At 40.4% G+C, this 20,840-nt stretch overlaps 2 protein-coding genes and 1 long non-coding RNA gene across 3 annotated transcripts in view; all 3 read left to right on the top strand.

Moving 5' to 3' along the window:
* The window catches only part of LOC123641212, a 36,490-nt gene extending 34,473 nt beyond the window's left edge, over window positions 1-2,017 (top strand). Inside the window, exons 2-3 of the long non-coding RNA XR_006736245.1 lie at window positions 1,514-1,586; window positions 1,824-2,017. This is a non-coding gene — a long non-coding RNA (uncharacterized LOC123641212). The remainder of the gene's footprint in view (window positions 1-1,513; window positions 1,587-1,823) is intronic.
* Window positions 2,018-4,967: 2,950 nt separating this feature from the next.
* On the top strand, window positions 4,968-9,043 carry LOC123641964 (olfactory receptor 958-like). Its single transcript, XM_045556909.1, has 2 exons — window positions 4,968-5,027; window positions 8,312-9,043. Exons 1-2 carry the CDS (start codon window positions 4,968-4,970, stop codon window positions 9,041-9,043), a joined length of 792 nt encoding a protein of 263 aa, XP_045412865.1.
* A 10,775-nt stretch (window positions 9,044-19,818) lies between these two features.
* On the top strand, window positions 19,819-20,757 carry LOC123641213 (putative olfactory receptor 10D4). Its single transcript, XM_045555756.1, has one exon. It carries the CDS (start codon window positions 19,819-19,821, stop codon window positions 20,755-20,757), a length of 939 nt encoding a protein of 312 aa, XP_045411712.1.
* The last annotated feature ends 83 nt before the right edge of the window (window positions 20,758-20,840 follow it).

Consider the following 20,840-nt stretch of genomic DNA (forward strand, 5'->3'; position numbering starts at 1 on the left):
TGAATAACTGACTTCACAGTTGCTTTGAAAGTGAGGTCTTTGGTGCATGTTAGAATCTGAGCCATAAGCTGCAATATTCTTTCGAGGATTTCTGTTGTTTTGCTCAGTAGTGAAATGTTACATGATGTTTTATGAGATCAGCAGCAGCAGGAGGCTCTAAGCCCCAGGACAGCCTGTTGTTGGTTATATATAGTATCAGTAAACTAAGAGTGTTGTTTTCTTGGATCCTCTTTCAGTGACATGATCTCCCAGTGAATTAACTAACTGACTTCATAGTTGCTTTGAAAGTGAGGTCTTTGGTGTATGTTAGAATCAGAGCCTTCTTAATATTGCATTTGCTATTCCTTTCTGAGCACTTCATCTTGAAATCCAAGCGGTTCACAATCAGGTTCAACTTGGTATACCATTTGTGAGTAAAGCATGACTGGAAGTAGGAAACAGAGGGAAAGCTGGTTTAGCTGGTAAGGTGTGGTCCAGCTGGCCTCTGGCCTGGGAACTGCACAGCTCCGCCACTGGAATTAGTCTGAAGGCTGGGGGGCCCGTGGGCGGTTGTGCAGCTGCCTACCTACACCAGGCATTACTGGGGGGCTTCCCTGGAGGAAGCTCTTCTCAGCATGTGTGGAAGCCATATCTTATGACATCTGACATTTTCAAATCTAAACAGAAGGTGTGTGCTATAATAGATATATATATTCAAAATTTTGTTTTGGTTCTTTGGAAATTGTGATTATAAATTATATTATTCTCTTAACTCAGTTTGTGGAGATGTGTAAACTTTCAATTATAGAGAAGAATGTTTTTAAATTGAAGGTGTTGTTTTAAGGAAATATGTTTTAGAACTATTATTTAATCTAACGTATGGTAACATATACACTGTTTTAACTCTGAAGTGGTGTGTTACTAGCTAAGATATGTGTGCAGTTTTTTCTTTTTTTAAGAGATGTGGCCTCCCTCTGTCACCTAGGCTGGAGTGCAGTGGCTCCATTATAGCTCACTGCAGCCTTGAACTCCTGGGCTCAAGGGATCTTCCATCTTAGCTTTCTGAGTAGCTAGGACTACAGGTGTGCACCCATCTTGCCTGGCTAGGTTTTTTAAAAAAATTTTTTTAGAGATGCGATTCTTGTTATGTTGCCTAGACTGATCTCAAACTCCTGGCCTCAGAGTAGCCAGAATTTACAGGCCAGAGCCACTGTATGTAGTCTTTATTTAGTGTTACTTAGAATTGCCTAGATATTTCATCTGGAAAGCACGGAATGGCCTTTTGAATAAAATTGTTCATAGAGCATTTTTATGTACCCTAACTTTCAAGTCGAATTACTTCTGCCTGGGAAAACTGCTCAGGCATGTTATACAGGCTGTCAATCCGTAGATTGTTGAGTGTTTGGCTTCACCACCCCACAATGTTTGCAATCTCTGATATATTGATTCCTGTCGTGCAGAAAGCCAACCTTTCCCACTTCCCAAATCTTGCCAGGTATCTAATGATAATTATGTATAATTCTTGAAATTTAAGGAAGAAAAGCAGCTGATACAGCCCAGAATTTGTGACCTATTGGGAAATCTTTGAGAAAATTTGGAAAGTACAGGTAATAGTTTTTAAGTTTTAAACAAGTAAAAAAATTCACATGTATGTGTTTATTATTCCAAGACATGCATTGATTTAAAGCTTAAAAGAATAAAGAAATAACAAGTACATTCTTTGAGAATACTTAAAAAAATAACACTTTATTAACTTTAAAAATAACAAGCATAATCACCTAAAAATGGTAAGTATATTTTTTAGTTACATTGAATAAACACAATTTCCTATTACATTTTTCCAGCCTAGCAGGTGACAGCAGACGGATCTGTCCAGGCCTGGGGCGGTGGTGAGGCGGGGAGGCGCCCGCGCATGTGGGCGAAGCCGGCCAGAACTTGGCAGAAGAGACCCGGGTGCACAGGCGCGGCAGGGCTGCCCAGCGTGCTGCGTGGCGGCCGGCGCCCACGCAGGTGTAGCCGCTGCCGCCAGGGCCGCAGCCCCAGCAGTGCGAGGTCATCCTCGTTGTCGTGGTCGTCGCCATGGCCCGCTGGACGCCGACCAAGAGGAGGAAGTCCGCGGTTGGTGAGTGCTCGCCCCCCCCCCCAAGTTTGTTGGGAGAGGCCCTGGGCGTCTGGCAGGGAGCTCGGCCGAGGCGTGCGCCGTGTCCGGCCTGGGCTCCACGTGTGAGCTGGCGGGCGGGCGCCGTCCGGGCTCAACTGCTGCTGCTGGGCTGCAGAGCCTGTGGCGGCTGGAGCCATCGCCCTCCTGGGAGCGGCCTTGGGGAAGTCATCTGTGGCTTGGGGACTCTGGCTCAGAGTGCAGCTGGGCTTCAGGACCCTAATCTGGCGCCCAGAGCCTGAGCTCCAGTGCTAGGCAGGGTGGAAACCTCAAGGGAGGGAGCGCGCCTGATGCCCCTGGGGGGACCTCGCGCTGCCGTCCCCCTCCCGGGGCCAGACCTGGAGCTAGCCTGCAGTGTCATTCAGGTTGTCTGTTTGCTCTCGTGACAGTATCTTTGGCTGTGCAGAAGCTGTTTCATTTCATCAGGTGCCATTTCTTTATTGTTGTTGTGGCTGTGATTGCCTTTGGGGTCTTCTTCATAAATTCTTTCCCTAGGCCAATCTCTCTAAGAGTTTCTCCCATATTGTCTTCTAGGCAGGGATTTTCTTTTTTCTTGTAATTTTCTTTTCTATTCTTATATAAGCATATTGTGGGGGTACAAAAGTTTAGGTTACGTATATTGCCCTTGCAACCCCAGCCCCCTAGTCAGAGCTTCAAATGTGTCCATCCCCTATACAGTGCACATCACACTCATCATGTATGTAGATACCCATCTCCTCCCCCACCCACATCTGCCGGACACCAGATCAATGTTATTCCTAAATGTGCTCTTAGGTGAAGATGAGTGAAACCAATTTGATGGTGAGTACATGTGGTGCTTATTTTACCATTAATGGGATACTTCACAAAGTAGAATGGTTCCAGCTCTATCCAGGAAAACACAAGAGGCACTACATAACCGTTGTTTCTCATAGCTTAGTAGTACTCCATGGTATACGTATACCACATTTTAGTAATCCACTCATGTGTTGAGGGACACTTGGGTTGTTTCCACATCTTTGCAATTGTGGGGGTACAAAAGTTTAGGTTACGTATATTGCCCTTGTCCCCCCACCGACTCAGAGCTTCAAACGTGTCCATCCCATATACAGTGAGCATCGCACTCATTATGTATGTATACACCCAACCCCGCCCCACCCACATCTGCCGGACACCTGAACAATGTTATTCCTAAATGTGCTCTTAGGTGATGATCAGTGAAACCAATTTGATGGGGAGGACATGTGGTGCTTATTTTACCATTCTTGGGATACTTCCCTTAGTAGAATGGGTTCCAACTCTATCCAGGTAAACAGGAGAGGTTCTATATCACCATTGTTTCTTATAGCTGAGTAGTACCCCATGGTTAACATATACCACATTTTATTGATCCATTCATGTATTAATGGGCACTTGGGTTGTTTCCACATCTTTGCGATTGTGAATTTTACTGCTATAAATATTCGGGTGCAGATGTCTTTTTTATGCAATGTCTTATCCTCATTTGGGTAGATGCCCAATAATGGGATTGCTGCATTAATGGTAGGTCTACTTGTATGTGTTTAAGGTATCTGCGTATTGTTTTCCACTGGGGTTGTGCTAGCTTGCAGTCCCACCAGCAGTGTATGAGTGTTCCTGTCTCTCCCCATCTACGCCAACATTTACTGTTCTGGGACTTTCTGGTATAGGCCATTCCCACTGGAGTTAAGTGATATCTCATTGTGGTTTTGATTTGCATTGTTCTGATGATTTGAGATGTTGAGCATTTTTTGATATGTTTGTTGACCCGGGTGCGGAGGCGCGCGGCGTGGGATACAGGAGTGCTGCGTGGCGGCTGGCGCCCACGCAGGTGTAACCGCAGCCACAGCAGTGCGAGGTCGTCGTCCTGGTGTTGCTGCCGCTGCTGCCATGGCCCGCTGGAAGCTGACCAGGAGGCAGAAGTATGCGTTTGATGAGTGCTCGCCCCACCCAACCTTGCTGAGAGGGGCCCTGAGGGGCTTCACGCAGCTGGAGCCGGGCGGTGGGCGCCTGCCAGGCCGAGGGGCTGCGGCCTGTCCAGCCGGCCTGGGCTCCAGGTGTTGGCCTGGCGGGTGCCATCGGGGCCGAACTCCCGCTGCGCAGCTCCGGAGCCTGCAGTCGTAGCCGCCCGCCCCTGGGGACGTCATGTGTGGTTTGGGGACTGCGGCTCAGAGTGCAGCTGGGCTTGGGGACCCTAAACCGCGCCGGGATCCTGAGCTCCAGCGCTAGACAGGGTGGCAACGTCAAGGGAGGGCGCACGCTTCCACCCGCCTCGTGGAGCCAGAGCCAACATGCGGTCTCATTCCGGAGTAGGTAGCCGCCGGGGGTCGGCACGTGGCTTGCTGCTCCTTGTCGCTGTTGCTTGTTGGCTTCCCTCTCTGTAGGTTCTTCTCCCGTGTTCTGAAGTGAGGAGTCCAGGGTGGAGAGCCACCCTCCCCCTTTCCTCTGGGGACTGCACTCCCCGTAACAGTTGTCAACTCAATGGGAAAGCAGAGTCTTGGTGTGGTGGTGATGGAAGGTTCAGGAAGTGTGTGGCGTGGGCAGGGCTGGCTGGACCTGGGGGCTGTTGGTGTGGACACTGGTCCCGTAATGGAGCGTGTATGGAGAGGGTCAGAAGACTGCCTCTTGCATCCTGAGTTTCATCAGGGAACATTTTAATCAGAAAGAGGTGACAAGCCCGGTGTTGGGTGCTGGGTATTTCTAACAGCTGTGGTTGAAGAGCCCCCAGTTGTTGTGTTCTTTTGGATCCTGGACAAGGATGTGTCCATTGGGGGAGCAGAGGGGGTAGTAGACCCAGGTGAAAAACCTGGATCCTTTCATTTTTTCTTAAAGAATGTGGTTGTCGAGCTCTAATGGGAAGACTTCTGCCATTAGCAGGGGCAATTACTACTCGGTATTAGAAGCAAATATTACCCAGTGCTATGGCCAGAGTAATCCCTTTGGTCATTTGCAACACTGAGGCTTTGTGATCCTTTCACCTAGGGATCCTTTGTGTTCCTTCCCTTTTCTTCCTTTCCACTATGCTGTCGTGCCCCCTCCCCCTTTCCTTTAATATCTTTTATTTCCTTTCCCCTCTTTTCTACTTTGCAAATTGTTGCAAATCACAATAGCTTAATCACTTTCACTTTCCCGGTTTTTAGCTGGTGCTCAATATCTTTTAATAAGATTTTGTTAAATTTAAATGGTGTTGAGGCTTTTTTGGAGTGCGTTGTGTAATGTTTATTTAAAGGCACAAACAGTAGGATGTAATGCCTTTGATGTTTTATCATGGGTGTAATGTTGCATGTTTCCCGATGATTATTTCAGTTGTTTTAAATTGAAGCTCAGAAATGGCTTGAAATTTTTCCTCTTCTATTTTGGAAATTATCCTAACCATTGGGCAAACACACATATAGTGAAAGAATCTCTACATAAAGGGTCTGTGTGTTGCATAACACATGTTACAGTAGTTCTCAACCTCCGGAATTACTGAAAAGGTATATCGATTGATATTTGCAGCAGGAATACATTCTATGAATAATATTTCACACATGAGTACTACTGGTTTTTGCGGTCAGTCAGTTTAAGGGTGATAAGAGCATAGGGGCCCGACTATCTCGATTCAAATCCCAGCTCCACACATACTATCTGTGAGATTTGGGGCAAGTTCCTGATGTCTGTGTGGCTCAGTTTCTTTATGTATAAAATAGGGACGGTAACTATCTCATGGAATTGTTACGGGGATTAGTTCTGTTAATTAATTCAATTTAATTATGTAAGTGTTACCTATCATTAAATGGCTATTTGTGCTATTACTACACTAAAAGTTTCTATTGAAAACAATTATGAATTTAGAGTAGCATTTTGTTGTTGTGAGGGGAGAAGAATTGGAGTCCCTGGTACATACTGAATATAGTTGTGACTATGGTAATAATGCAGAACAGGTTTTGGTCAGTAGTATTATTGATTTGCATAATGAAACAGATTATTTAACAGACTCTGAAGTAGGAGTCACATAATACAATGGAAAAGGCCACTGACCTGGGAGTCAGCAGACTTGGGTTCTGATCCCACGTCTACCACAAACTAACCAGCTGTGTTGCTTTGAGCAAATGACTTGTCTTTTCTGGCTATCAGTTTACTGTGAGTCGCATGAGGACTAGATAATTTCTGAAGCCCATTTCAATTTTACCATTTTTTTGTTTGTTTGTTTTTGAGACAGGGTCTCTCTTTCTATCACCGGGGCTGGAGTGCAGTGGCATCATCCTGGCTCACTGCAGCCTGAAACTCCTGGGCTGGGCAATCCTTCTGCCTCAGTCTCTGAGGTAGCTGGTACTGTAGGCATGTGCCACCATGCCGGGCTAGTTTTTCTATTTTTTGTAGAGATTGGATCTCGCTCTTGCTCAGGTTGGTCTCAAATTCCTGGCCTCAATCAATCCTCCCGCCTTGACCTCCCAAAGTGCTAGATTACCAGGCCCAGACTGTTACTGTTTGCATTAAATGGGGAAAGCATTGTCCATTTAAGAGATGGCCAACTCACTTATTGCCTTTTATACTTATGTGATTGGTCAGTGCTTCATGTTGCAATTCTTGAACCAAGCTGAAGGAGAAAAATGATTGCAAATTGTACTGATGCTGTAATTAAAACGGATTTGTCCTTTGAAAAAACCTTCAATGATAGTATATGAAGGCATTCTAATCAACCAACATTAAAGAAACCACTTTTTCAGCAAAGGTAAAATTTGTTAGTTGGTAGGATACCATGAATTGAAACCTTAGGTTTTGTGCAAATTATGTCTGATTACAAAGCTAATGCTCTAAAGATATGGATTTTAATCAGGACATTCCTTGAATAATTCAAATGTCTTAATTACTTTTGTACTTAAAATGCCCATATATAGTTTAGACCAGATTTGAGCTGTCTATAGCTCATACACCAAATCTTTGTCTATGCATGAAGAATTGTTCTTACCTCTTAAAATGGTTGGGAAAAAAATCAGAGGAGGAAGATTTCATTACATGTGAAAGTTACATGAAATTCATATTTTTGTGTACATAAAGTTTTACTGGAACACATACACAAATAAATCTGGGATAGGATAGTTGAAAACAAATGGAGTTGCTGTTTGCCATGCTTGTCTTAAAAATTTTATCAGGATGGGGAAAAATGGTATTGAGAGTTTTTATTTTGCTACACTTTGGGTCAAATATAGTTCTCTGAGAAGAACTAAAGATGTAGCATTACTGTCCCTAGTACAGTCTCTTAACTTCATGAGAATGAGGGGAAAAAAAAAACCAACCTGGCCTTTTCTTAGATGATCTCAGGGCTTCATCATGTCTAGGAAGAAAGGCCCTGGGCCCTCTGGACTGTGTGTAACAATTTAATTGTCACCTTGCCAAATGAAGGCTTTCATTTTTGGGGGCACTTTTTTCTCATTAGCATGTGTGTGAATCCTTAGAAAATTGAATAAATTGCATAGTTCAAGATTCAAGAATTAGTCAGGAAAATGTGGCATAATGGACAAAGTATCGCAGGGTTTAGAATCAGAGAACTTGTGTTGAATTTTTTGTTTGGTCATTTGTAGCTTTGTGATCTTTTAATAAGAGTCTTAAGCATCCTGAATCTTCTCTTTCTCATCTCTGCAGTAGGGACAGTCATGAGGCCAGACTCAGTGTCCAGTGACTGTGCCATCAGAGTGATTTATACCTAGTTGGTGTTCAACAACTGTTTGTTAAGAACATGGTGTTGGGAAAGGGTGAATAGAAATAGAATAAGATGTGGTGGCAGTTGGGGTTGGAGATAATTTCAGATCTTTGCTGCTATCAGTAAAATGTGAAAAAATTTAATTGTCACTAAAGTATATTAAAAGCATTTAATTGCATACTTACAATAAAGCTATAAAATTTAACATCTGCCCTCACTAAAATTTTTGACAGATCAGCAGTTACACTTTAATTTATAAAATACACATGTAAACAAGTTTAGGTAAGACTCAGACTGTTTAACATATAATAGATAATTTCATAATAAAGTATACTTACATCACAATGATTGTAGAGCAATTGGTATTTTCTTCTTTCTTTCATGTATGTTAAGAAATTTGAACTTGGACTATTTTTACTTACTGCATACCATCCAGTATTCTTGAAAAGTTTTTATTACTGCAATTTTGAGTTCTTTATAAATTTCTCTCTCAGCCAAGATTTTTCCCTTCTGTTAGTTCTCCCAAAATGATGCTCTACCTAATGGGGCACAGCCACACCATCTCCTACCAGGGCTGTGCCTGCCAGGTCTTCTTCTACCACGTCCTTGGGGGCACTGAGTGTTTCCTCTACACTGTAATGGCCTATGACCGCTTTGTGGCTATCTGTCACCCTTTGCGATACGATGTCATCGTGAACCACAGGGTGTGTACCTGCTTGACAGTGGGCACTTGGCTGGGGGGCTGTCTACATGGAAGTATCCTCATATTTCTCACCTTTACATTACCGTACTGTGGCCCCAATGAGGTGGACAATTTTTTCTGTGATATTCCAGTGGTGCTGCCCCTGGCCTGTGCAGACACCTCCCTGGCACAGACGGTGACTTTTACTAACATGGATGTCGTGACTGTTGCATGCTTCTTTCTTATCCTGACTTCCTATTGTCTTATCGGCTTTTCCATATTGAAAATCAGCTCCTCAGAAGGCAGGTGCCGGGCCTTTTCAACTTGCGGTGCCCAGTTGCTTTCAATCCTCTTGTTCTATGGGCCTGTGATGCTCATCTATCTCCAGCCTGCTTCCAGCCCCTGGCTAGGTTCTGTTATTCAGGTGTTAAATAATATAGTCACTCCTTCTCTTAATCCTTTGATTTACACCTTGAGAAACAAGGATGTGAAATTGGCCCTGAGGAAGGTGTTAACTCAAATGGTCTACACTTCTGCAGCATAAGAATCAATTCCTCTCTGAAATTCTTTGGGGAGTTGCTACAGATGAACTATTTTTACAACAGGTTTCTTTCCAAATGGCAAGGTGGGCAAAGTTACTGTTGGGCATCTCTTGGAAGTCCTACCAGTCACATGGCATGATATGGGTGGACTGAGCCACAGATTTACTACTTCAAGGAAGCTTTTTCAGATTAACTCAGCCTTTTGTCTTTTGTAATTTGCCAAAACAATGAATCTTTCTGCATCACACAGTATGTACTTGTTGGAAATCTGATTATGATGCAGCAAGTTTCTAGAGACTGTGGACTATATCCCTCCTTCCTTTCTTCCCTTCTTCCTTTCTTCCTTCCTTCTTCCCTCCCTCCCTTTCTTCTTTCTTTCCTCCCTCCCTCCCTCCCTTCCTTCCATTATTTCAAAACTTATGTCTTACTTTACTGCAGTATTTCACTGACAATTTCATGAAGCTAGCCTTATGGTCTACAAGGTTTAGACCTTGGAGGATTGTACAGTTAGGTAAATTTAAATTTAAACTGATTTATAACTTCCTAGGCCTTAACCATATTTTCCTAGTACCAAAAGAAACAATATGGAGATGTATTACTTTGGCTATCAGAGAATGTTGGTGCTGGACTTCATTCATTATGTCTCAGTTGAGAAGCTGGCCATTAATCTATTTTTATAAAATGGGAGAATGGATTTCTGCAAATTTACAGAGTGGGTTGAGCCAGAGTTCTCTCTCCACTGTAGGTATATCGTATTTCTTGAGCATCTAATATATCTGTAATTAATTGAAATTAAACCATTAACAATATTTATTATTTATTTTTGGACTCTTTCAACATTTAAACTTTAATATTTAATCAAATGAATTTCAGGCCATTGACCTATGTATTTAAGTTAATCCACTCAAACACTGAGAACAAGAGGTAACATTTAATATCTTCCACTATGTGTATTATAGAGTTTTAAGCACTTCACATGTGTGGATTAAATTAACTCACAAAATCCTAAGAGGGAGATATGATATCCTCCTTTTATAAATGAGGAAACTAAGGACACATAAGTATTCACACCAAGGGACTCTGAATCTAGTACTGAACTCTTAGCCCTATCTATAATATACTGCATTATAAGTACTGAGGAATCATAAATTCTATATAATAATAGGTATCCTTATTTACTGTTCTATTTTGTAAATATTAACTAATATAATCTGACTAGCATGTCTATTAGGTAGGTACGATTACTGTCCTTAATTATGTATGCAAGAACTGAGGCCCAGGGAGGTTAAGTAACTGCACACAGCAAAATAGTGATGACATTGTGAATTAGTGACAACATAACTAGGGAAGCCCTCTGGGTAACATTCATAGAAATAAGCAATGGTGAAAAAATAATAACTTTAGTGCTTTTCCACTCTACAGTAACATCCATTCATTCCAACTGTCATTGATCGACTGATTAACTTAAAACCCTTTATCTGACTGGTTTCAGGTGGGACCTGGGTAAAGTGTTTACTAAATGACCAACACAAAAAGTAAAAGGGAAAAAATATTTGGAGGAACACCATCTAGCTGTCTGTGGTATAAATCATACACTTATATACAATCACCTGTTTTTCTACCATGGTTATTAATATCACTATGGTGTCATTCAAGGGCAACCTTACTTCCCTTATTTGAACATTCTTGGGTCCCCTGCACCATCTATGACAGCGGTCCCCAACCTTTTTGGCACCAGGGACTGGTTTCATGGAAGACAATTTTTCCACGAATGGCGGTGGGGGTGGGGATGGTTGTGGCTGGAGGTGGCAGCTGTGGAGTTCTGTGGCCCCTGGGTTTGGGGACAGAAGTTCTGTGGTATAGTATTAGTTACCTTTTGTAGTTCAAGAAATTACTCCAAAATTTAGCAGCTAAAATAAGATGATTTATTGTCTTAACACAGTTTCTGAGGGGCAAGAACCCTGGAGTAGCTTAGCAGGACAGTCTTGGCTCGGGATGGTTCCTGGGGTTGCCGTCACAGGCTCTGGCCCTGTGATGCAGGATCTGCTTGCAAGCGGGCTCAGTGCCTGGCTGCAGGCAGAGGCCTCAGTTCTTACTCGCTGCCTGGGCCTCCTCCTCTGGCCACCTACATCCTCACAGCATGGCGGCTGCTCCCCTCGGAGTCAGGGACCCAGAGACAGTCTAAGCAGGAAGCTGCAGTCTCTCATGACCTAGTCTCCAAAGTCACATACTATCCTTCCTGCTTTTATTTTCTTTGTTAAAAGTGAGTTACTAAGTCCAGCCCACACCCAGTGGGAGCTCTCACCTTTCAATGAGAGCATCAAAAAATTAGTCAACACGTGTTCAGCCATCACAGATATATTTCCATCTTATTTAAACTTTTTTCTTATTGGAACTCATCTTTCTATTTAGGTTTCTTTCATATGCTAAAGGCATGTCCTGTTCCACATGTTTCTCCCCATGGTTTTCCTGATTTAGAATGTCTATTAGAATTTTCTCTGCCTTTGTGAGAACCACATATCTTTTAGATGTTTTTAAATTCTCTCTTATTTTCATAGTACCTTCTCTCAACATCGCATTCCACAAAGATCCCTCTCTCCTATCAGCTGATAGTTCTTCTTATTTAAATTAATCACTTTGTCATTAAGAAATACAATTGTGACAGTTCTTATATAATTATTTTGGATTGTTACATGATTTATGAGGTATTATTCAACGTTTTAATCAATGACTGGCTTAGTACATAATTAAAACAGAAGGACACATTAGGGTAACGTGGAGTCCTTACTGGCAGTTTGTTATTTGTAAGTCATAGTGCTAGCCAAAGAGGATATAGCGGTAAATAAGATAAATATGATCTCTGCCCTTATGGAAAAAATGTTAAACACATGATGGGGATAAAGGCTTTTAATAAAAATAGAAGACGGGGCTGTGAAACTTAGGTTTAGATAAAAGTGCCAAGGCCAAGGGAGGAAGGAAACAAGAAAACTGGACAAAAGAGGAAACCCAAAGTGCTCACCTGGAGATAGGAAGCATTAAAAATATTCAATTTCTGCTCCTATAATGTCAAGCTTGGCTAACTTGAGCACTCTTACTCCTCTTAGTTGGCACTGTGAAATGAATTAAAAAGGCACTTTTGAAATGAATGGAACAGCATCTTAAAAAATGAATTCTGATGAATGTGATTCTAAATATTTAAACATGCTTAATATATCAAAGTGAACAATAGTAAGCGTTCCTGTTTTCTGAGAAAAACAGGGCTCTCTATTGACAGGGACTTTCTCTGTAATAAACACATTATTTTAAAAAGTATTATAAAATACTTTGTCCACTAGTGTGCAATCTTTGTAATGGCAAAAGCTATGCAGAGTATCTATTCGTTGCACTAGTACACTTCACACAGTGTTCTTTGCATTATAGGTACTTCTCCCAGTTTGCTCTAAACTTTAAAAATTCTATCGCTATTCAAACCAGTGAAAGACTTAGCAATGACTATCTCTGGATCAGGACTGAGGAAAGCATTTCCCTAATCCTTGAGAAAACTTTGTTCTATTAAACCTATGGAAGGATGAATAAGTCACAGCTGCCTCTGCAAGTGGTGTACTAGAGAGTCACCTCAACCATAATCCTTTATGTCCTCAACCATAATCCTTTATGTCAGCCCAATAGGGGCACACATCCTGAGACCCATTAAATCAGCTCACTGTCAGATGAATACATTGTCAAGTCTTCACAAATCTCTCATTTACGGTCATTGAATATTTTCCTGATCTGCACATAATTTGATCTGTTTCTTATCCAATTATGAACCTGTGGTATTATCACCTATTTATTGATGTCTGAAGGGATCAATAAGCAACACTCTTATATTTCCCACCCACGTCCAGAAATAATTGAGATAAGAAATAAAGGGATCAGACTACATAAAAATAGCAACTTAATTACTGGTAACTAAGTTATATTATTACCAAATTAAAGAATGTGGTTTAGATCTATGGCTAAATATACTTCATAATCTTTTCCCCAGTGATTGCATTCAGTTTCTCTTTTGCTAGGCTCTAGGATCTCCTCAAAGATTTTAGTTTAGATTTCCCTTTTTCTTATATGGCAATGTAGGTGACATATTCTCCTATAGCTATAGCTGGCTTATCAATTTCTAAACCATATGGTATAACATGATAGCCCTGTTGTTACCAAGCAGGCTGGGCATTCAGGCACCCATGTATATCTGCAGTTGTGGCATGAGAAAATAAGAGTAGAAAGGACTTCACATTTTAACACAGTGATAACTACCATTTCAAAGTGAACTATTTTTATTTCTAATAAATTGTGGTTTCAAGCCACTTTGAAATAATTTATCTCTGGAAGATATTAGATATGTCCACCTATGGGCACTGTATATATAAAGTGCTATATTAGGCTGAGCCAAAGGACCAAGGAAAGAGCACTGCAAAAAAGTAAGTAATTAAGAACAAACATGTAAGTGGTGAGATTAGATGTTTTCAGAAGTCATTCTACAACATAGCTTGATTTTATGAGGCTTATCACTGATATTAGAAAGAAGATAATATGATAATTTCATTAGTCTCAAAAAGAATTTACAATCTTTGGTAATAGACTAAAAAGAAAGTGAATGAACAAAAATTAATATATGTGAATGTTCATAGGAGCATTATTCATATTACAAAAGCTGGAAACATCTCAATTGTCAATTATCTTGCAAAAGGGTAAAAAAAATGTGGTATTGTCATATAATGAAATATCCAGCAATAAAAAAGCACAAACTGTTTTTCACATGTTACAGCATGGATGAACCTCAACAATAATATGCTAATTGAAAAAACCAGATTCAAAAGGCGACATATTGTATCATCCCATTTATATGAAATGCCTAGCAAAGACAAATTTATGGGGACAAAAATCAAATTAGTGGTTTCCTAAAGAAGGGAGTAGGAATGACAATTAATCACAAATGGGCTCCAGGAAATGTTGGGGGTAACAGAAATGTTCTGAATTTTGGCAATGTTTGTATAACTCTATAAATTTACTAAAAAGACATTAAGTTTGACACTTAGAACAGATGACTTTTATGACCTATAAACTATACCTTGATAAAGCTGTTGAAAAACAAAAAGGAATTGGACTCTGAACAAAAGGGTGGTGTTAATATATCTCTAGTGGTATTAATATATCTCTAGTGCTATTAATATATCTCTGATATATCTCTAGTGTCCAGGGTAGAGGAAATACCAACTGACAGGAACAGTTCAGCCTATTAACAGGTATACTGATATGGTGAAGAAAAGTGTATCAAATTATTGTAGCAGGAGAACATCTAGTTATAATCACCCATATCACTGTGCTTTAACTATGACACTCACTAAGCAGCCTCCTGAGAGAGCATTTTGCTTTGAATGTACAAATATCCTATTTGGAATATGCTAACATATACTCTTATTTGGTATTTGCTAACACACTAATGTGTGTTCTAGTGAATATGGTCTTTTAATTCTCTTTGTAAAATTTATATATTGGTATTCAATATAAATCATATATAAATAATATATTCATAAATTCTTGTATAAATCATATATCTTTGGAGACTGAATGTCCCAAGTAACATTTAGTTTGGCTGGCTGACAACTGTAGAATTTCTACTGCTGATGCTTCTTAAATGAATGAATGATTTGGAAAGTTTAGAGATAACACTTAATATGAAGATTGATATAATTTGGGGCTTTTATGTTACTTCTGACTTTAGTGACTCTTAAGATTTTACCAAGCACAACAGTTCTGGGAAGTTGAAATGAAATGGTGTATATAGAGAGGCTCATGGTTGCTTCTAGGTTCTCCTAATCTGTGTGTGTGTGTGTGTGTGTGTGTGTGTGTTGTGTATTTTAATGAGTCATAGGGATAGTAATTATGAGATGTATATACTACTTGGAGAATTAATTCTTGAGATTACTTAGATGCAATGTAAAATACTCAATTTATTATAAGGGCAGTTGAAAAGGAGAAGATTGGCACACATCACTAATTAGAAATTATTTCAGTACTGGGCTGATTTTCATTAATTCAATACTACTTTTCATAGTGATTTAGAAGGAAGATATTGAAGCTGAAACTAGATAATCAAAGTCAAAGTCATATGTTTTTTTCCCACAGTTGACACACTAAGCTGTTTAATATGTGACACATCCAAAATTATTCACTTTTGACTAGATGATGATGATGATTTTGAGATATCCAAAATGTTTCTAAGTTTACACCAACAATTTTTTAGGAGCTTAAAGGCACCAAGAATAAACTTAGAATCTTAGCCTATAGTCCAAGAAATAGAAATATCCACATAATGGAAAACTATTAGCTGCTATAAAGGAACAAAATACTGGTACATACAACAGAGATGACTTAAAAAAACATTATTCTCTCTGAGAGAACCCAGATCAAAATGAATGCATATTTTACTATTCCACTTAAAATAAATGTCCAAAAAAGGCAAATATAGAGAGAAAGTAGATTTGTGGTGGCCTAGAGCTGGGAGTGAGAATGGGAATGATTCTAAATGGCCATGAGGTTTCTTTTCAGTGTGAAGAAAATATTCTAACATTAGATTATGATGATAGCTGTAAGCTCTGTAAATATATATTCTTTTTACATATATAATCAGAACTATGGACTTAAAATGGGTAAAATTTATGGCATGTACATTATATTTTAATAAAGCTTTTTAAATATATAGAAATCATTGCTAGTTATTAAAAATTAAGCTTTTATGTTGATTTGATCTAAGCTAAAGAACAAGAAAATAGGTGTAGGATGTATGAATCAGCATGCTTACTTTTTTTTTTTTTTTTTTTTTGAGACAGAGTCTCACTCTGTTGCCCGAGCTAGAGTGCCGTGGCATCAGCCTAGCTCACAGCAACCTCAAACTCCTGGGCTCAAGAAATCCTTCTGCCTCAGCCTCCCGAGTAGCTGGGACTACAGCCATGCGCCACCATGCCCGGCTAATTTTTTCTATATATACATTTTTAGCTGTCCATATAGTTTCTTTCTGTTTTTAGTAGAGACGGGGTCTCTTGCTCAGGCTGGTCTCGAACTCCTGAGCTCACACAATCTGCCCGCCTCGGCCTCCCAAGTGCTAGGATTACAGGCTTGAGCCACTGCGCCCAGCCCAGCATGCTTACTTTTAAAATTAGAACTCAAAATATTTATTCTATTTTGTTAGAATTGGGCATAAATTTTAAATGCAGACAGACTGAAATTCAACTTCAAGCTGTATGATTGGCTTTGGGAGTAAACTTTGGCAATTATTTGAATTACTTGAGCCCTATTCTTATCTCTAAAAGAAATAACATTGAACTCATGGTGTTGAGGCAAGGATGAAATAAAGGGACCTTGAACAGTCTGGTTTAAAAAAAAAAGAGAGAATGAGTAATTCTCACTAAGCAATAACTACTACTTCCGAACCATGGAGCTGGGAATGTCCTCTGTATTCCTTCTGGCATGAGGAAGGATGACAATTATAAGAATGCTGTTAAGATTACTTATACCTCAGGATAGTTATCATTCCTGTGCCTTCTACATTATCTCAAAGGGATTTTAACCATAACATTTTTGATAAGCCCATGTGCTTGTACCATTCGACAGCCAGTAAAAGTAATGTGCTCCTTGCCCATTCTGATCCATCCCTTTTCTTTTTTATTTCAGCTTATTATGGAGGTACAAAAGTTTAGGTTATGTATACTGTCCATGCCCCTGAGTCAGAGCTTCAAGCGTGTCCATTCCCCAGACAGTGTGCATCGCACTCATTATGTAGGTATACACCCATCCCCTCCCCCACCCCCCACATCTGCCCGACACCCAATTGGTGTTATTCCCAAGTGTGCACTTAGGTGATGATCAGGGAAACCAATTTGCTGGTGAGTACATGGTGCTTATTTTTCCATTCTTGGGATACTTCACTTAGTAGAATGGGTTCCAGCTCTATCCAGGAGAACAAAAGAGATTCTGTATCACCATTATTTCTTATAGCTGAGTAATACTCCATGGTATACATATACCACATTTTACTAATCCACTGATGTATTGATGGGCATTTGAGTTGTTTCCACATATTTGCAATTGTGAATTGTGCTGCTATAAACATTCAGGTGCAGATGTCTTTGTAATAGAATGTCTTTTGCTGTTTTGGGTAGATGCCCAATAATGGGATTGCTGGATCAAATGATAGGTCTACTTGTATCTGTTTAAGGTATCTCCATATTGCTTTCCACAGGGGTTGCACTATTTTGCAGTCCCACCAGCAGTGTATGAGTGTTCCTGTCTCTCCGCATCCACGCTAACATGTATTGTTTTGGGACTTTTTGATAAAGGCCATTCTCACTGGAGTTAAGTGATATCTCATTGTGGTTTTGATTTGCATTTCCCTGATGATTAGAGATGTTGAGCATTTTTTCATATGTTTGTTGGCCATTCTTATAATTTTTGACAAAGCAGACCAAAAACATACTCAGGGGAAAAGAATCCTTATTCAATAAATGGTGCTGGGAAAACTGGGTAGCCACATGTAGAGGACTGAAACAGGACCCACACCTTTCACCTCTCACAAAAATCAAATCACAGTGGATAACAGACTTAAACCTTAGGTGTGAAACTATTAGAATTCTAGAAGAAAATGTGGGAAAGACTCTTATAGACATTGGCCTAGGCAAAGAATTTATGAAGAAGACCCCAAAGGCAATCACAGCAACAACAAAAATAAATAAATGGGACCTGATTAAATTAAAAAGCTTCTGCACAGCCAAAGAAATAGTCACGAGAGCAAACAGACAACCTACAGAATGGGAAAGAAATTTTGCATGCTACACATCTGATAAAGGACTGATAATAAGAATCTATTTAGAACTCAGGAAAATCAGTAAGAAAAAATCAAACAACCCTATCAAAAAGTGGGCAAAGGACATGAATAGAAATTTTTCAAAAGAAGATATAAGAATGGCCAACAAACATTCTGATCCATTCTTTTCACAGCAGGAAGCTGATTGAACTCTTAAAGTATACATTAAAGAAAGTTTCAGTAATGAAAGTATGCTAAAATAAACATTAGTAGCAGTATTAGAGGAATATACAAAGTTTTCAGGAAATGAATAAGGTATGAGTTTAATTAGATGTATAAGTGATAATGGGGATTATAAAGCAAATTGCAGGGGAAAAAGTTGCATGTGTGTTTTGTTTTGTTTTGTTTTAACATCAGATGAGATTGTTGCCTCTTTTCTTTAAGGCGTTGCTTTCCCAAACACTAGCTCTTTCTTTAAACCCAGATCCTCCAAGCACAAGATCACTGGACAATCTCAAATATCTGAACTCAATGGATGGCTCTCTATTGTAGGAAAAATATGTCCAGGAGTTTTTATTAATCAAAGAGCTTTAAAAACTGAATATAACTAAATGCCACTATATAATTGCATTTTAGTCTAAGAAGTAATGAGGTAGAGGCAGTGGGGGAAAACAAGGGAAGAGAGGAATGTCTCCAGTCTAATTGCTCCCTGTGTGCCACACTTCCCTAGTGCCCACGAGGGAAGAGGATCCCAAAGGAAACTAGAGACGTTTATTCTCTCTTGAGGGCTGATTGCTGCTCGTTCGCTCAGGGGCCGGAGCACTGTTGGGTCTAGAATTTCAGGGTTCTGTGGCAGAGTCTGAGAGAGAGGGATGTTCAGCGTTTCTGGCCCCAGAGCCACAGATGTTCCCCAGCATCTAAAGGCAGAGGACACAGGGGTGGCTGGATGTGGGGCTCGGTTTTCAGTCCAACTCAGCGTATTTCCCTTCAGTCTGCAAGTGACTTTTCTCTGGAGTGCCTTCTTCTCCTCATCTTCTGATGCATTAGAGGAAGACAAGAGGAATGTGGGAATTGGCACTGAGTTTGGGATAATACTGACTTAGTTGACTCTGGTATTTCCTTAACATATTCCCTGATTCAGGAAGCTTAACTTTAAAACATTAATGGTGATTGCAGATGTGCAATCATGTTGCAGACATAATTGCTATTGGAGACTAAACTCTATTAAAAGAAGATGTCTGTTTTAATATTGGTAATTATCTATTGTTTTTTCCTGCATTAAATATCATCTTTTCCATTCTGTTTGATTTTATGCCCACTAGACAATTCTCAGTTTTCAGTTGCTCCAGCTGATGGAGAAAGTAGTTTTGTGAATCAGTCACAGCAATAGGTAACACTGGAACTGCTCCAAGTCAACCTAGAGAAACACTGTGGAATAGAGGCTCATTAAAATCAGAATATTAGTATGTTGAATAAATTTTTTAACAAGGATGCATAGGAGCAGACATCATACTAGGTACTCTATATACACTGAAGTATTGATTTTCACAAGAAGCATAGGGATAGTCTTATACTATTTACACTGATTCAGAAGAGATTTAAAGGTTTTTTTTTTTTCAGTTATCCAAAGTCACAGAGTAGAGAGTAGATTGAGCATTTAAAATCAGATATTTTCAATCATAAAGTTTATTCTATGCCTTCTTTTCTGTACTGCCTCTAGTGTTCTCTCTTCATTTTATTTTTGAAGAAACTGATGAAAAATACATCACTTACCCAAATGTCACACAGTAGTGACAGAGTTGGACTGACTCCTGTTTAGAAGTTCTTTGCAGTGTATAGTTACTATCAGTTTCCAACGGGTTCTATGAAGACAGTGAATTTTGGTGGGAAAACTCGTCTCCGTGAGGCCATTCTTTGATCTTCCAGTACTAACTAGAGATGACGATGAGGAACCACACTCCAGTCACTGAGTTCCTCCTGCTGGGCATCCCTCATACGAAAGGGCTGGAAAATGTGCTCTTTGTCTTATTTCTGGCCTTCTACCTGCTCACTCTGCTGGGGAATCTGCTCATTCTTCTGGCCATCCTCTCTTCCTCTAACCTCCACACTCCCATGTATTTCTTCTTGGGAAACTTGTCAGTGTTTGACATATTTTTCCCTTCAGTGAGCTCCCCCAAAATGATGCTCTGCCTCATGGGACAAAGCAGGACCATCTCTTACCAGGGCTGTGCCTCCCAGCTCTTCTTTTACCATTTCCTGGGTTGCACCGAGTGTTTTCTGTACACCGCGATGGCCTATGACCGCTTTGCTGCCATCTGCCACCCTTTGCGATACACAGTCATCATGAGCCATCGGGTGTGTGCCATCATGACTCTGGGCACTTGGATGGGGAGCTGTCTGCATGCATCTGTCCTCACATTCCTCATCTTTAAGTTGCCCTACTGTGGCCCCAATGAGGTGGATAATTTTTCCTGTGATATTCCAGTGGTGCTGCCCCTGGCCTGTGCGGACACCTCCCTGGCACAGACGGTGAGTTTCATCAATGTAGGTGTTGTTGCGCTCATGTGTTTTCTTCTTATCCTCACTTCTTATACTCGCATTGTTATCTCTATATTGAAAATCAGCTCCGCAGAAGGCAGGCGCAGAGCCTTCTCAACCTGCAGTGCCCATCTGACTTCCATCCTGCTATTCTATGGACCAGTGGTCCTCGTTTATCTCCGACCTGCCTCGAGTCCTTGGCTGGATTCTGTGGTTCAGGTGTTGAATAATATTGTTACCCCTTCCCTGAATCCTTTGATATATACCTTGAGAAACAAAGATGTAAAGTTGGTGCTGAGAAAGGCCCTAATTCAACGAGTACATGATTGTGGAGAGTAAGCTTTATGTCATGACCTGTCTTTACAACTTGGTCTTATATTTATCTGGGGGCAATTAGTCTAAGTGAGGTTTGTGATATTCAG

The sequence above is a fragment of the Lemur catta genome, chromosome 7 (assembly GCF_020740605.2).
Source record: "Lemur catta isolate mLemCat1 chromosome 7, mLemCat1.pri, whole genome shotgun sequence".
Classification (NCBI taxonomy): Eukaryota; Metazoa; Chordata; class Mammalia; order Primates; family Lemuridae; genus Lemur; species Lemur catta.